This window comes from Gouania willdenowi, chromosome 24 (assembly GCF_900634775.1).
Source record: "Gouania willdenowi chromosome 24, fGouWil2.1, whole genome shotgun sequence".
Lineage (NCBI taxonomy): Eukaryota > Metazoa > Chordata > Actinopteri > Blenniiformes > Gobiesocidae > Gouania > Gouania willdenowi.
The window spans coordinates 20,866,620-20,881,826 of record NC_041066.1 but is presented as its reverse complement, the minus strand read 5'-3'; the positions used below and the strand labels follow the sequence as shown (position 1 = coordinate 20,881,826).

The 15,207-nt window shown below is 37.2% G+C and overlaps 1 protein-coding gene across 6 annotated transcripts in view; it reads right to left on the bottom strand.

Moving 5' to 3' along the window:
• Positions 1 to 13,581, bottom strand: part of cdc42bpab (CDC42 binding protein kinase alpha (DMPK-like) b) — an 81,753-nt gene extending 68,172 nt beyond the window's left edge. For all 6 annotated transcript variants that reach the window (XM_028439216.1, XM_028439221.1, XM_028439217.1 and 3 more), the window contains exon 1: positions 12,390 to 13,581. In XM_028439216.1, the coding sequence (XP_028295017.1) occupies positions 12,390 to 12,567 (178 nt within the window). In that variant the 5' untranslated portion in view covers positions 12,568 to 13,581. The remainder of the gene's footprint in view (positions 1 to 12,389) is intronic.
• Positions 13,582 to 15,207: the final 1,626 nt, after the last annotated feature.

The following is a 15,207-nucleotide window of genomic DNA, read 5'->3' as shown; positions in this document are numbered from 1 at the left end:
ACCGACAGATGGGGTGAATGTCTATAGGAAGTGTAGCGCAAAATCACACTGTCATCCCTCGTGATTTTAGCTTGACATTATCCTGGCCCAATGGTAGCATAGACATACAATTAAAAATAGTTCACTCAATTAACCTTATTCGGCGTGTTTGGAAAGATTTTTTGGAAGTTTAATAGCCAGGAATGACGTCTAATTAAAGAAAGCCGATGAAACTGAAATGAAATGGAAATACTGCATAAAAAAAAAAGATTTGAGGAAAATTGGAAACAGAAAAACAAATATTTACATATTTAGGTTGTAGGTACACTTATTTCTATGGTCCGAGCCTTGCTTGTGAGCAGGTTATTCAGATCCTGAGATTAAAAAAACAGTTTTTGTAGCTTGACTGCTGCAGCACTGCTCCTTCTTTCTTGTAACACAGCTAATTCAGTCTATGGAGTGTGAAGTTCTTATTTAGCATTGAACACATTCAAGAGGGCAAATACCACCCCTTAACATCTCACACTGAACTCCCTTTTAACAATTCTGACAAGTCTGAGTTTGGGCACAGTTGCAGCAAAGATGCAAGTCAGCACCACAATGTCAAGAATGACAATGTTTCTTCTTCACAAGTCTGTATCTAAAATGCATGCAATGTGACAAAAATGCCTCAGAAGAACTACACACCACAAAGCAGCATAGCCTGTGTTGCATGCCCTACTCAGAAACACAGTGTGACCCAGTCTGCTCTGTCACGAGGCAAAAGTGGGATACATCAGTCAGGGAGGGGGGAGGGAGGGAGGAGAGTAGAAGACGGGGATGATGGGAAATGGGAAGGATTGTATGGAGATTTCAAACAAGAAATAAAACGGCTAAGAGATGGAAGAACTGAGAGGAAAAATGCTTTAAGGTTCAAATATCAACGTAAGCTACGAGCAATCAAGGCTGAGGGACAGGATTGGGGTCAATTAAAATTGTAATTGTGTAATTGATATTTAATTACAGATATGGTGTGATTTTAATTGTAATTTAAAAAAAATCTTTCGCTGTCATAATCGTAATTAAATTGAGATCAGATAATTGACTGTAATTGTCATGAAAATTCTAAGGGAATTGTCAATTATAATTTAACACAAAACTGGGGAACAATGCTACAGTTCTATTCACAGTTCTACACATATGTAGTAAATAATTATTAAATATGTTTCATAGCAAGCTTTCCCACATTTTACCATTTCAAAACATTTGAAATCGAGGGGTATACTGACAAAAAAGCCTCAGATGTCCACACCAGAAATATTAAAACCTATATTTTCATTGATTAGGAAGCCTAACAAGGTAACCAATAGATAGGAAATAAATTAGATGATAGATATTTGTTATGAGTGTATTTCACAGCTGATTTAGGACCCGTTATCATTAGAGATGCTAACAGAAAGCTAACACAAGATGAAGGGTAACTTTTATAAAGTTATTTATTTCAAGCTCAGTAATTGTGATTAATTGTAATTGAACTTTAGTATAACTTTCTGAGGATAAAAAAAAAAAATAATGTAATTTAATTGTGGAAAAAAAAAAATGCTGGTAACTGCAATCGTAACTGAATTGTAATTGAACATGGATAATTGAAGACGTAATTGGGACGACCGGACTGACAGACACAGTGCTCAACAATGAGAGCACACTGACATGAAGGGGGTGTGCTCTCAGCGTGGGTGGGCGGGGATCACTGACTAGATGGACAAAGAGCCAGACCTGGCCTCATCCAAACAGCTGCTGTTCTCTCCAACATTGCACCTCAGCTCCAAATTCCACAGGCAGCCCCGGTTTGTGAGTGGCTGGGGGCCTGAGTCAGCGCTTTTTCAGCAAAGAGCTCCACCCTGGGCTCAAGGCATCAGGGGCCAAGCATGTGCAGGGGGGCAGAATGTAGCCACAGGATGTTCAAAGCACAGCTTTTAGCCTTTTGTTTAGGTGAGAATTGCATTTTAAAATAATATAGTATTTCATCTTTATTATCACACAAGGTCATATAAATGAGTTTAAAACTTAATAACCAACATGAGCTTTAAACAACACTTTAGCTTTAAAATTACTGTTAACCCTCCTATTATCCTTAGGGTCAATTTGGCCCCATTCAACGTTTATCATTCAAAAGCACTTAACTTTATTTTTTTGTTTCATATTTCATCAAGCTGTGTAAAATGTGTCCGCCTGTGTGTGACCCATGTTTGACCTTACACCCCTACACCTGCAGGTGCAGAGTTGTTGATATTGAGTTGATGCATGACATGAGTTGGGGGGCAATATTCTCATGATAGCTTTCCCACACCAAGGGCATGATTATGTGTGTGTGTTTGTGTGTGTATGTGTGACCTACTACTACCACTATGAAATCTTGGTCTACAATTTTCTGACAATCATTTTCTGAAGGAAAATATCCCTGAGGTCAGATTGACCCCAAGGATAGAACGTGTTATTAATATTTGAGGATAATAGGAGGCTCATGTCAGCTGGTTAAAATTAATCCAATGGGAGTTCTTCCATCCATTCAAACCAAAATGAATTCATTTTGTTTGTTTGCAGTTTACAAGATCTGTATGAGAAGAAGACCATGCATACGTTAAAAGTTTTATCAAATAAATATTTTAACTTGATGGCATGTAAATACTTATTTGTGGCGTTCGCAAAAACCTTAAAGAATTGACTTGTTGTGCACCAATACTGCAACAAGTGAATTAACTGTTGCCCTCTGCCATGTACCAACTGTTGTATACCTGAAGAAACTTGGCTTTAAGAAAAGACAAGAAGGAGTGAATCAAATCTTGTTTGGCACCACCCAACTTCACCACAGACAAGATTTCATGCCAGGCTACCTGGCTTTTTTCCAGCATGTTTAAAGAAGCATCCTGTTAGACAACTGTGAGGGGGGAGGGGTGTAGAAGAAGAGGTGGAACAGTCTCACACTCTCAAATGTATTTCTTGGATGAGGAGAAATCCATCTATAAAACACAATATTTTATGGATATTTTACATTAAAAAACAACTGGTGTATACATGCGACTTACTTGGAAACCATTTAATTTGGATGCTAGCCAAAAGGTCTACAATACTTTAATCCTTGAGATTTTATTGTGGTTACATACCAAGATTTTTCCACACTGACAGGTTTTATTGAACTACATTCCCCATCAAGAGTATCAGTGAACACAAAACACAATGCTTATGTGCAACACAACTATTAGTCAAACTGGTAAAAATTGTCAAATATAATAGTAAGTAATCAATAACAAGTGTTTGAAAGTGTTTTTTGTTTTTGACATGAAATTTAAAAAACAAACTTATTTTTTCTAAACATATGATAACAATGCTGCTGCTGTCAGTGTTAAATTGAGGACTGTTTACATTACTTTCCATGTCATTATCATAATATTTGCATGTGGTAAACCTCTTCGTTGTGATCTTGGTGTCCGCGGACAGACTTTTAACTTCAATTATACACAACATGTGATAACATTACACATTTACTTAATAATTAAAAATAAATAATGTTTCCTAAAAACTACCAACATATTATGCATCATCGCAGATTTGTATGTGTGTGTTAGAACAATATCTTTGACGCAAACATTTATTCAATCATATTTTACATAATTAGTGAGAAAATGAGGAGGCATATCCATGTTTTTCTTCTGTCGGTCATTAACTCCTCCTACACCATTTGACCGATTTTGCGAAATAAGCTATCAAAACATTCGGAAAGTTCCCAAAATGTATACTTGTACTTTTAAACTTTTTGAAGTTATTACATTGTTTGTGAAACTGTATTGACTTTTCAGCTCTGAACAAATTACAATACAAACTATTCAACCTTTAACATGTTCAGCTAATACGACCAACCCATTTCACCCTTATTGCTAATGCTAACCAATTGCTAGTTTAATGCTTAGCTAATGCTAGGTTAATGCTATTGCTTGGCTAATGCTAAGTTAGTGCTAATGTTAGGATAATGCTATTGCTAGGAAAATAATAATGCTAGGCTAATGTTAAAGCTAGCTAATGCTATGCTAATTCTAGGTTATTGCTAATGCTAAGATAATGTTAAGCTCATGCTGCTATGCCAATGCTAAGTTAGTACTAATGCTAGGATAATGCTATTGATAAGAAAATGCTAATGTTAGGCTAATGCTAAGCTAATGCAGTACAACACAGGCCAGCACCTGCATCCTCACTTGCATTGTCTTCAGGAAATGCAAAGATTCTGGTTAATTTAGTATTTATTCTAGTTTTGTTAGCTTGATGTTTAACCCAAATACTGCATTGACTTTGCAGTGTGTTTAAAAAAAAAACTTTGGTTAATTAAGCCTCAAATGTGATCTTTAAATTTTGGAGAAAAAAAGGCCAAATTTAAGAAATCTACTTGGTTACTGTCCAGAAGGAAAAAGGCACCCCATCATTATAAAACTCAGAGCAAGAAGAGAAACACAAGCAAAATGCAGCTGGGGAAGCAGGTTCTTTTTCATTTAGTCAGTAAACACAGACTGACATGATGGACAGCTGAGCACAGAGGTCAGCCAAAGCCAGCTAACAGACACTGTGGGGAGGGAGATGGAAATGAAGAAAGACAGGGAATTACGGTAGATCTGTACAAGTGAAAGTAGAAAAATGAATAAAGAAAAAAATTTGGGGGGGGGGGGGGTATTTGTTGCCAGATGACGAGGGTCCTGGGGGACTGGCTAATGACCCATGCTGCAGTGAGACCACTGGGAGACGGAGAAAGGAAGCCAACACTTACTTCCCTTGCCACTTTGTGATGACCCATCACAATTAGCAGTAGGTATTTCTCCGACTACTAAGTGAAATGAATGATTTAAGAGGCCATCTGTTAATGCCCTGAAGCTGAAAATACCACTGAACACACTCGACTACATTACCCTTTACACGTCCAGGTAATTATTGCCTTAGAGATCAAGAGAAAACACTGGAAATATGGATTAGTCTTCAGAATAATGTATCGTGCCTCACTGGTACACCATCCAAATCCAAATGATTTGGGAGAAATGGGTTTAAAATGTTCTTTACATCAGAGCAAGGCACAATAAAACCCTTTCATTAAAATGACAAAAAAAGAAATTATAAAAATGCAAGCCGTCAGGCTTTAGGGCTAAAATTTTATTGCAAAACTGTAACTCACGCTCAGATTTGGAGTTCCCCCTTGTTACAATGCCCATCTGAATAAAAGCATTTTGGGGAATTCCGAAAATTTATGTTTTCACTGAAGATGGCAGAATACAAGTGATAAAATCCAATGAATTTATCCAAACTTGGAATTGGGCAAGGACACTCTCCTTTAAAGGGAAAGTGAAACACTGACAAATGATATAATAATTGATAATAAAGCATTAATGTTTTTTTTGTTAGTTTTGTTGTTTCGCAGATCAAACACAAACCGCTCCACACCAAACTTTACCAGCACATAATGTTGGTCTATGCATCTATGATGACTTACTCGTCTTTTAATCCGCAAAGCAGGGGTGCCAGTTCATCACAGGGCAACACACACATTCCCATTCACTCCCACTTCATGAAATCAATAATCCTCTATGCCACTTGTGTCAAACTCAAGGCCCGGGGGCCAAATCTGGCCCTTTTAGAGCATCCAACACTGCCCAGAAGAGACAACAGAAATGCTAAAACAATAATTATTGTGTAAATTACCAAATAATTCAGTTTTAGATATCTCAAATTCACAAATTTAATGAAACTCCAATATTTTTTAGGGGCTTGCAGTTTTCCCCATGCTTATATCACTAGAATGCATTTTTTAGATTCATATTGTGGTAAGAACTCTCAATATTTCCATAAATCTTGAAATTTCTAACAAACAATTCCACGAAACTTCTCGAAATTACACAAAAATCGGTTACAAAATTGAAATCGAAAACTATTTTCGCTTTTTTCCCCCACTGCGGCCCACTTGAGGTCAAACGGGTCCGTATTTGGCTCCGGAATAAAAGTTGAGAGTTAATTACACAAAATATAGAGCCCCAAGTAGAAAACATTCAAAAATGAATAAATTGGCTTGCGTGCATCTATGGAAAAAATTAAATACACCATAAGACCAAAATGGCTTATCAGTGTCTTTAAGCTAGCAAACAAGCATTGCTTATCTGTGTATTGAAATCCATGGTAAAAGGAAGTAAATAGTGTGACCTTGCAATATCCCAACAACAGAGAAACACTAGGACGAAGAAAACGAAGCCATGGAATACACAATGACACAATGCGAAACCGCCGCCTCACTTCCTCCTATGACATCATGTACCCACTGGGTCCAGACTAGCTCCCTCTGAGTCCTTGTGGTTCCTTCCTGTTTCCCGTGCGAGCTCAGTGCAGAGACTGGACAGCTCCAGAGGAAGGAGCAGAATGACAAGGATGTCCTGATAGACGACAGCTCATGCAGGGTGTGAGTGTCTCACATTTATTCTGCTTACTAACTAGTCTAAACACTTTCATATGAAGCCACAAATTATGAGACTTGCTTTGTTTTTGGAATGGTGGAGGGTTTGGGTTAATTACATTTTTCAGTTAAAATTCTGTTTTCAATTACCCATGTTTAATTATAATTCAATTACGATTACAGTTACCAGCAATTTCTTCCAATTATAATTAAAGTACAATTATTTTTTATCCTCAAAAAGTCAATTACAATTGTGTTCTTAATGACAATTAATCACAATTATTAAGCCTGAAATAAATAACCTAATAAAAGTTAACCTTCCTCTTGCGATAGCTTTCTGTTAGTGTCTCTTATGATAACAGGTCCTAAATCAGCTTTAAAATACACTAAAAACAAATATCTATCATTCAATTTATTTCCTATGAATTGGTTAACTTGTTAGGCTTCCCAATCAATTAAAATATAAGTTTTAATATTTTTGATGTGGGAGTCTGAGCCTTTTTTGTGTCAGTATACCCCTCGATTCATATTTTTTTTGAATGGTAAAATATGGGAAAGCTTGATATGAAACATATTTGAATAATTAACTACATATGTGTAAAACTGTGCATAGAACTGAAACATGGTTCCCCAGTTTAGTGTTAAATTATAATTGACAATTTTTATAGAATTTTCATAGCAATTACAATTACAAAGTCAATTATCCAAACTCAATTACTTATTAATTACTATTACGTCAGCAACAGTTTTTTAAAATTACAATTACGCCATAATTTTAATTAATTTTCAATTACATGATTACAATTATAATTGACCCCAACCCTGGTGAATGTGCCAGTGCACAAATATGTGACATGTTAAAACTTAATCAATGAAAATGGTTGGAATGTTGTGCCAGCATGTCAGGTTTGTTCAATAATGAGAACAACAGGAACAAACTCAGGTCTAAGCGCTATGTAAGCTCCAATAGGTAAACCTTAACCAACCCACATTATACATGTTAAAGTGAGTGGACATGCACACGTGGGACAAGCAGCATGAACGTTGTGCCTTCTATAGCTGTGGTAATGTAAACATGTAGCCATTCCCCATTAGATTTCCTAGCTCCACATTTAAAAATTAAAAACATAACCACACCTTGGACTCAAAAAGGAGAATGTGGTTTCCTCTCTACAGTGAAGCAGGGGTTTGCAGCGCTGCCCCTCAGCTAAGGAACAGGGATACGATTCTCCTTGAGTTTGACAGGTTTTCCTTTTTCTCTTTGCGTTTCCAAAAACTTGGTAAAACAATTAGTCACTGGATTGACTGAAAACAAAGAGTTCAGTGTTTGTCTACATGACAGTGACTTTTCCAATATTTACATCTTAGTAGAGATAACAATATCCATTACCCATGATTATGTGATTTAGGGATGCACCAAAATGAAGATTCTTGGCCAAAACTGAAAAAACCAAGGTTGAAAACCAAAAAACCAAATGCCAATTATTAGTTGCATTTATGTCTATGAATGTGTACAAACCTCTCTATAATTGAAGTATTGCAATTGCATGAATCAATATTAATGATTAAAAGATGTGAAAATATGTATTTACCTGAATAAAATGTTTCATTTGAAGACATTCTTGTGTTCATTAAAGGAAAAATTTACATTTGCAGTGTTTTTAAACATATGAGGTAACTTGAGTGTCAAGTCACTTTTCGGTGCATCACTGGTGTCACTGCACCTTTAACTCCTTGTGAAACTGACAGAACAATTTAAACTTATTACACAGCTCCATGTTTAGGAAATGATTAATCTATTATCTATTAATCTAGAAAATGAGAGGTAAGGATAAACTCATTGATGACATTTTTTCCAGCTAGGTGTGTGACAAAGAAATATGCATATGTAAAGGTGAGGAGTCGGGATACAGCGGACTTTCCCCTTCATTTACCCTGTGGCTGCAGGTCATGTTAGGGACTCTATTACAGCTGAAATGAGGTCACAAAACAAGAAAAAAAGCAATGCCAATACCAATGTTTGCTGTACTTGCAGTGCAGTGAACGCACATGGGGGCATTGGGGAAACTACGGCCTGTTTTCTGTAGATGTACGACCTCTGGGTGGCTCTTAACGACTCCATCACATACAGGCTTGGGAGGTCTTAGGTTTCACAAAGCCCATCTTGAACCACTTTTCTGCATTGGAGATTAAACTGTGTTTCGAGTTTGTGTTAACACTATCTTTGTGATGCGGTCTGTTTCCTATAATCCACAGATGGCCATGTGCACTCGGCCTCTATTGCGTAAAGTGTAGGAATTCAACTACAATGTCACAACATCACCTCTCCAGGTAATGATTAGACAGAAAATATCAAAACACAGCCAAACGCTCTACATGCGCAGGGGTATGGTTTTTAAACTTCCACTCTGCAAAGCACACCAAAGCAAGTTACTGCATTCTTTCTGACAGGGTGGGAATGTTATGGGAATGGGAAAGTTTAAACCAAGAACTAAATCACTTTCTACCTTTTGGCTTTCTCCTTCTTGCTTTCCCCAACATGACACAGAATTGCCTAACATGCATGTTTTGGGACAATATCAATATCACGCTATTCATCACCAGAAAACAAGATGATTGAAAGTCTAGAAAGTGTACAAACAAACGGGTCCAAGTCCAATGATAATCACGTTCAAAATCTCTTTTATATTGTTTTTTATAATACGGATTGATTTATTGCTCGTGTTCATTGAAAAATACATGAGAAGATGACCTTGAAAAAATATTGAATATTAAATCAAATTTTGAAAAGAAAAATCACAATTCGAGTGGTTCAGTTTTTTATGACTGTTTAGATCTGAAAAGGCACTGGCACAGATGCAGGTTTAGCTGATGGTGTATTTGCTGAACTGGTGATCATTTTACCTGGCGAAACGTAACGGCAGAAGGATTACACTTCCAATTACGCGGCTGGGTGGGATTTCATGCAAGACGTGAGAGTGGCATATTAATTAAATACTTTTCAAAAAATGTTTGGGGCCATAATCACGCATTTGCATGGTATTTTTCCCGTTAAACTGGTGGCTGGGGGACTAGCATTGCGGCTAATGACGCCCTCGCGGATTTCAGCGTAACCCTCCTATCTTCCGTAAATCATCTGATGCATTTGAATATAGAATTCATAACAGCCGCTAACTCCATTAACCCTATTTAGCATGTTTGGTACAATTTCATGAAGTTTAATAGCCAGTAAAATTATTAAAGTAGGCAAAGACAAGGTGTGCGCATTGCCATGAATCTGACGATACGATATATCCCGATACTAAACAATGCAATGTACATCGCAATATCATCAATTACAAATTTCACCTTTACAAGTACAAAATGGTATGAAATACAATTTATTTCTTTTTTTAAACTGGCGAGAACAAGTAAATGGTAACCAACTGTAATTCAAGTACCAATATCAAAAATAAGTAGTATGTTTATGTTTTTAGAAGTTTAACTGTTGCTTCAACAAGACATTCTGATAGGTTCTTAAATTATTATTTTTTTAAGTGCCCACATACATCTATAAAGGTTCCCAGTATGTTTTATGACAATAAAGTTCAATCAACTTCCAAGCTAAAATGCATTGAGTAGTGAGTTGTGATGTGGTTCACTGACACCAAGTACTGGGAGTTTATGTGCTAGGCATATGTTAGCGCAATTAAATGTTTTTTCTGTTAAACAACATGAAGAACACGAAAAAAATCAATTTGGACATTTTTTTCATCTATATGATAATCGTGCTGTGAATTTTTTTTTTTTTTTTTTTTTTTTACACCCATCGCAAAGAACATGAAATTGAAACAAAACGAAAATTGGTAAAACCGACAGAATTGGATAAAGTTCTGACACTGAATTGAGGAAATTTTCAAACAGAAAATAAGAGTCTCTACAAACACACCAGGATATAAGGCTAAATAGCATCCAATACAATGCATGCAATATCAATAAATGTATATTTCAATATGGCAAAGGTTGAGATTGTGCTACTGCAAAGTATCTGAGAGCTTTAAATGAGCATGCAGGCCAGCCAGAGGCATGCTCCGGCAGCAAGCTGGGGCCTCTGCGCCTGATAGAAAAAAAAAAAAGGTGAGTTGTTCACATTCCTGCTTCATGCACCAACCTAACCCCAATGTCACACACAGCCTTTCTGCACAAATGATTGCGAGTGTGTGTGTATATGTGTGGTCCTCTACCTTCTTGTGCTTTGTCGTTTCTAACCTGGATTCTTATCCAGATGCAAAAAAAAAAAAAAAAAAACCTACAGAAAATTATTTCTGCCGTACTGTACATATCAACAAGTTTTCTAGAGAGAAAACACAAAGTGACACACGCCAGGAAAGAGTTAGCGCTGTGACACAAAGGAATGCACTTTACTGACGAAAAACAGCATTTTTTGTATCTTTAATGGAGCCTTTTTGGATTTATATTAAACCCTGTATTGTCTTAACTGCCCAGAGCATTTGATTTCACATGAGGCCACTTCAGTTTACAACATGTGTTTCTGATCATCAAGGGCCGCTGTCTTAATTCCTCTAATCCCAAACATGTTGTCCCTTGATATACTTTCCCATATAACGTAAAACACCTAATTACAGTGAATCAAACGTGCTCTTAGTTTGAAGGGAGCGTTCGTGTGCGTATAAGAGAAAGGCAAACTGAGACCCACTGCTACTATAAAAGGAATGTGATGGAAAAGGGAGGGCCACCATGGATAGCAGCGAGCTAATCATCCTAGCAAAAAACAAGTGGAGTTTGAAGGACCAAAACAAGAGAAATTTGTGCCATATATCAGGGGTTCTCAACCTTGGGGTCAGGACCCCATTTGGGGTCGTGAGACACTGGGAGGGGTGTCACCAGATGCCTTCTAGAAACTAAGATTTTTTTTTTTTATCCAATTTTTGCTTATTTTTTACCCTTTTTCTGCAACTACACCAAACTTGCCATATTTTAACCAAATTTCATCACTTTTTGCCATATTTTTGCTCCTTTTAAAGAATTTTGCTACGTTACTCCCATTTCTGCCACTTCATCAAATTTCAGTGCCTTTTCTACAATTTTTTTCCACTTTCAAGACACTTAGCATTTATAAACCCTTTCCACCACTTTACCCACCTAATGTTGCATATGTTGACCCATTTATTGTCACTTTTAACCTCTATTCACCATATTTCATGCTCATTTTGACAACTTAACCACATTCGCAATTTGTCATGCCTGTTATTTGTCGGTTTAAACTATAGGACCCATCCCAGTGTCTGGGGACCCCATTTGGGGTCCCAAAACACTGGGAAGGGGTCGCCAGATGCCTTCAAAAAACAAAAACAAAAAATGTTTTTTCATTTGAGCCCATTTCTGCAACTACACCAATATTGCAATATTTTAGCCTATTTTCACCACTTTTTCTTGCCATAATTTTTCTAATTTTAATGCATTTTTGCTACATTACTCCCATTTCCACCACTTCGCCATCAAATGTCTTTTCCACCACTTTTTGCACCTAATGTTGCACATGTTGACCCATTTATCGTCACTTTTAACCTCTTTTCACAATATTTCATGCTTGTTTTGCCAACTTAACAACAATCACAATTTCTCATGCCAGTTATTTGACATTTCTGCCACTTTTAAGCCAATATTGAACCATTTTTTTGCCACTTTTTCTGTCGGTTTTTGGCCACTCTAATTTGCCACTTTCAAACAAATTTCTGTGATTTTTAAAATCCCATCTCGCCACCTTTTCCAGTGACTTTTAACTTATTTTATTTCTGATTAAAACAACAATGATTTACATCTTTAAGATGACTATGTACTATAAATAAATAAATGAAGTTTCTGGCACCTTTATTTTAGGGATCAGCGGGTGAAAAGGTTGAGATTGAGAACCATTGTCATATAGTATAATAATAATAATAATAATACTCACTCCAATCCAGAAACTCCAGGATGTTCTTCTCTCTTCTGAGGGGGGAATTGTTGCACTCATCGTAGAGGCACACCAGGATATCCAGCAGGGTTTCCACACTCAGGCACTGGCCATTGGACTGAGCTGGTCCATCCAGGATCAGCTTCTCCAGCTTCTTCAAACGCACCTCTCCAGACATGTTTACTTCTGCTTGTAGCTTCCTGAAGTCGTGGTGATGATGGAGGGGGGGGATTAACAGAAACAACCTCCTCTGTTAGTAGCTAAAGGGCCTATGTACAAGTCCTCTCACCTTGAATGTGTCAAAAAAAAATATAACAATAAAACTTTATGAAGGAGGGGGGCTAATATGTTAAAACAAACCACTCGATCATCATCATCATCATCATCTCCCACCTGAGATTTTGGAATCTAGGATGTAGGGAAGATGTGCAAGAAATGCCCCATATGTTTAAATGGCTCTCCCGACGGGGCACATGAGAAGAGGAGGAAAAGCTAGTAGTCACCACCAGCACAAACCGCTGGTGCTAACGTCAGTGCCCGAGCTGCTGTCCTGGGTTTAATCACCAGGCCTTCGTGGGTCGTTGGTGTAGTAGATAATTATTAGTATTCACCATTGTCACAAGAAGAAAATCCCCAAAAAACGCAAAGGCAAATCTGCAATGCCACAAAACCCCCGGCGCCCCTCCTCTGCTCCACGAACGGAAGGGCGACACGGGCTTAGTTAGCAGCCAGCTAGCTTAGCTTTTCCTGCTAGCCCCACAGAGCTAACGCTACTTTTCTACGCTCCCAAATGCCATAATTGCCCTTTTCATTCCACGGAGCTGACATGAAACAAGCACAGTGTTAAAGTCAAGGTGAACTCAGCCAAGTTTCGACAGTATTCCTCTTTTTTATCCAGCTGAATTAATGTCACGGCGTTCACAACTGTTCTTTAAATCCCATCCTTCGTCCTCAAAACGTCTCTTTTACTTTTCCCTCAGACTTCCATACGTCCCAGAGGCCACGAGTCCCGACAGTCCGAAAACAAAGCTGTCCACACGGGCCGAGTCCGTCCGAGTGGTTACAGAAGAGCTGCTTTTTACGTCAAGAGGAAAAGCCTTGTTCCTGCTTTGCTCCATAAACGGGACACAGGCTGCATTCCCCTCCGTCCTTCCCAAAGCACCGCCTGCACCGCCCGCCTCCCCCTCCGCCGTCCGGTCGCTGCTCTGCACAGTCAGACTATGGCTGGCCTCACCGACACCCTCCAATCATAGATAGACTAATAGACACAAAGTACCGTAACTGCGGGCAACAAACTGACAAAACAACATAAAAACACACCCTATGAACAACAACCACAAAATAGCCTACATTTAATCATAATAACGTAATACAAATTGAAATAAACTGCTGATATACATGTATTACTACATTTGGTAACTTCCACGCATGCGTAGACTACTAAAACCGCAAAAGTCGCCATCTTTGTTATTTATGGAAATTTTCGCAGGAGAATATCTTTCCGCGATTAGCATCTCTGGTCAGCTGCTGCAGGCAAAATCCTCGATCATTATCATCATGGCGTCCGACATGGGATCAGTGCAAGGAATGAAAACTGCAGACGACAAAGAGATTATTAGGAATATTTGCTAGGATTTTATGCTAAAGTTAACTAAATCTTAGTTTAGCAATCGTTAATAGGGAAGAATTTTCCTGTTTGGTTCCTAAAAAGGCATTAGTTGGGCAAATACACAAATTTTAAAAGCAGAATGTCAAAGTTGAAGAAAGATAACAACGTATAGTGATCAATGCAAAACCTCTATATTGTTTTCCCGATAAAAACATGATATTCCACTTATTTCTGCTCATATTCACTTAAAATATAGTTTTGGCTACTTCATTTGAATAAATCACATGATTTTAAGCAATAAAGTCCATGGCAGTAGGACACACAGGCAGTTTAAGTCAATAGCATGAAAGAAATTCTGGTTTGCTATGGGGAAATAAATATGTAATTAAAAAAATCAAAAAATAAACATTTAAAAGTTGTTAATAATTCTTGATTTCTCTCATACTTTATAAATACATTTTTTTTGTTCTCTAAAGTGTTTGTACAAGATACGCAAGTTAATTTTGAATCTTCAACAATAACTATTTAATTATGTTTACTAGTTTTCTGTGTGCAGCATTATTACTTTGGTCTCCGTCCTAAGATTTAAATAATTTAAACAACACTATAGACATAAAAATGGACAATTTTGTCACATTTTTTTCTCCTATCTGATACATTTGAATCATTATGAGGTCTCAAAAAGGATTTTCAGATCAACTAATCCTTAGAAATGCTTTAAAAATCAAATTTAAAAACAATTATTACACCTTTTCTACATGTGAGGTGCATTGAATTTGTTTTACAATGGTCAGTAATTTTGTTAATTGACATCCTATTGGCCTGAGATCTGTTCAGTGTTTGCATGTTCTCCCATCTCCCTAAACGGGTGTGTTTCTCTGTAAAGTAATCTGGTTTCTTACAACAGTGTTGAAATGTTTGCGTACCTGTGATTATGTTATTGAACCTAATTGTGTGCTCATGTACAGTCTATACACACATTCACACACACACACACCAGAGCCTACAAAATCATTTAAAAACTATAATTTACACATTGTCTTTATATACAATTATTAGGGAATCATATTTCCTGAATTGTATGCAATTATATTTACATTGCATACAAACCACAAAGGAATTCAATCAATCAAACTTTATTTATACAGCACCTTTCTTACAAATTTGACTGTAGTCCAAAGTACTTCACAAAATTTTGCTAAAATGATT